Source organism: Cryptosporidium hominis (genome assembly GCF_000006425.1).
Source record: "Cryptosporidium hominis TU502 chromosome 8 CHRO018180, whole genome shotgun sequence".
NCBI lineage: Eukaryota > Apicomplexa > Conoidasida > Eucoccidiorida > Cryptosporidiidae > Cryptosporidium > Cryptosporidium hominis.
In genome coordinates, this window is record NW_666649.1 from 1 (window position 1) to 1,848 (window position 1,848).

A 1,848-nucleotide genomic window follows, 5' to 3' on the forward strand; every position below is an offset into this window, starting at 1 on the left:
CTTAACTTACTTCTTCCATAAACTTAAAAAAAAAATAATTGTTTTCTTTTTTTTCCTTACTTTTGTCAATTTGTGAAATTCTCGTGTTTTTTCATTTATTATAATTTAATTAAAAATATTTATTTTGGGTATATTGCCGCCAAAACTTTTATATTCATAAAAATTTATTATCAATAACTAAATATATGATAATTTTTTTTAATTAGCAATAGATTGTAATAAATGTGAAATATTTAAAAATAAAACATAAAATTTCTATTTATAATTATAACATATAACTAATAATACTTTTTAAAAAAAAAAAAAGCAAATAAATATATAAAATACATTCTCACATATATTGAATTAATTTTATTATCGTTATCACTAAATAAATATTAATTTGGCAAAAAAATTTTCTATGTGGACAAATAAATGCATGCACTGCATGTGGCGCATAAAGGTGCAGATAATGCATGCATTTATTTTGTTTTTTTTTTTTAATATTGAAATTCTGAATTGAGGGGTGATGTGTGAAGGAAGATTTTATATTATATATTGTGGGAGATGACAAATTTATAATATAATATGTGCTCGTATTCGTGTATAAAATAAAGTATACAAAAGAAGACATACCGTTTATAATTAATAGTTTGTCTCAATAAGAAATACTTATATAATAAATAAAGTGTATTAAAATGCATCATAAGATTATTAATTATTAATTTAAGATAAAATTAAATTAAAAGGGAAACAAATTTGAGATACATAACTCAAATAGTAATAAATATATCGAACGTATAAATAAATATAAATATAATAGTGGAGAAATGTTTATTAAAAGGAATATATTGAGTTTAGCAACATTATTAGTTGGAGCTTCAGCAAGTGGTATATTTAGACAATTTGGTGATAAAATAACCCAACAAGCAAATCCATGTCATATTACATGTCCAAGAGAATATGCTCCAGTATGTGCAACAGATGCAGAAACTTATGAGAATTTATGTTTATTTGGAGTAGCAAAATGTATGAATAGAGATCTTCAATTGGTAGCAAATGTAACATGTCCAGATTTATTAATACATTTAACACATTTAGCACAGAAAGGTATGGTAGAAAGTATGAATGCAATAGATTCAACATATCAAACATTTGGTAATATAACAAAAGGAACAGCAGAAATGATATCATCTACTTTAGATTCTGTACCATTAATAAAATTACCAAACTTTAATCTTCCAATATTTGGAATACCACCAACTCCACCACAAGTTTTGAAAACAACTTCAACAACAACAACTACTACTAGTACATCAACATCAACTTCCACAACAACTGAAAATACAAGTACAAATTTTGAATCAGATTCTTCATCTGAATCAACATCAGAATACACATCCACATCCACATCATCGACTATTACATCAGATATTGAACCTACATCTACATCTACATCTGCTTCTACATCTGCTTCCCCAACATCTACAACTACCTTTGCTACTTCAACAAAATCTTCAAGAAAATTAATAGAGATTCCAAGTTTGGAACAAGGAGCAAGTGGAGTAATAGCACAGGTAACTAAGACAATACAATCAGCACTAAGTGGATCTGGAGTTAGTGGTTCATCACCAACAACATCATCATCAGCAGCATTGGGATTAAATAATTTGGATGATGCAAGAACAACAATTGAGGGTATGGTAAAGACTATTCCATATACACCAGGAAAGAATTCTAGTAATATATTATTAGTAGATGGAGTTTCACAAATAGTAAAATTACCAAATGGAAAAGAAGGTAAGAATTTACTTTCAAATATTACATCAACAGAATCATTTAATTTACCAAATATTACAAATTTAACAA

General features: G+C 26.3%; 1 protein-coding gene across 1 annotated transcript; it reads left to right on the forward strand.

The window, feature by feature from the left end:
* Window positions 1-809: 809 nt before the first annotated feature.
* On the forward strand, window positions 810-1,848 carry Chro.80555 (hypothetical protein; the record flags this gene model as incomplete). The annotated part of the gene is made up of 1 exon (XM_659979.1): window positions 810-1,848. A coding segment is annotated over one exon (1,039 nt), but the record flags the coding sequence as incomplete, so codon positions are not given.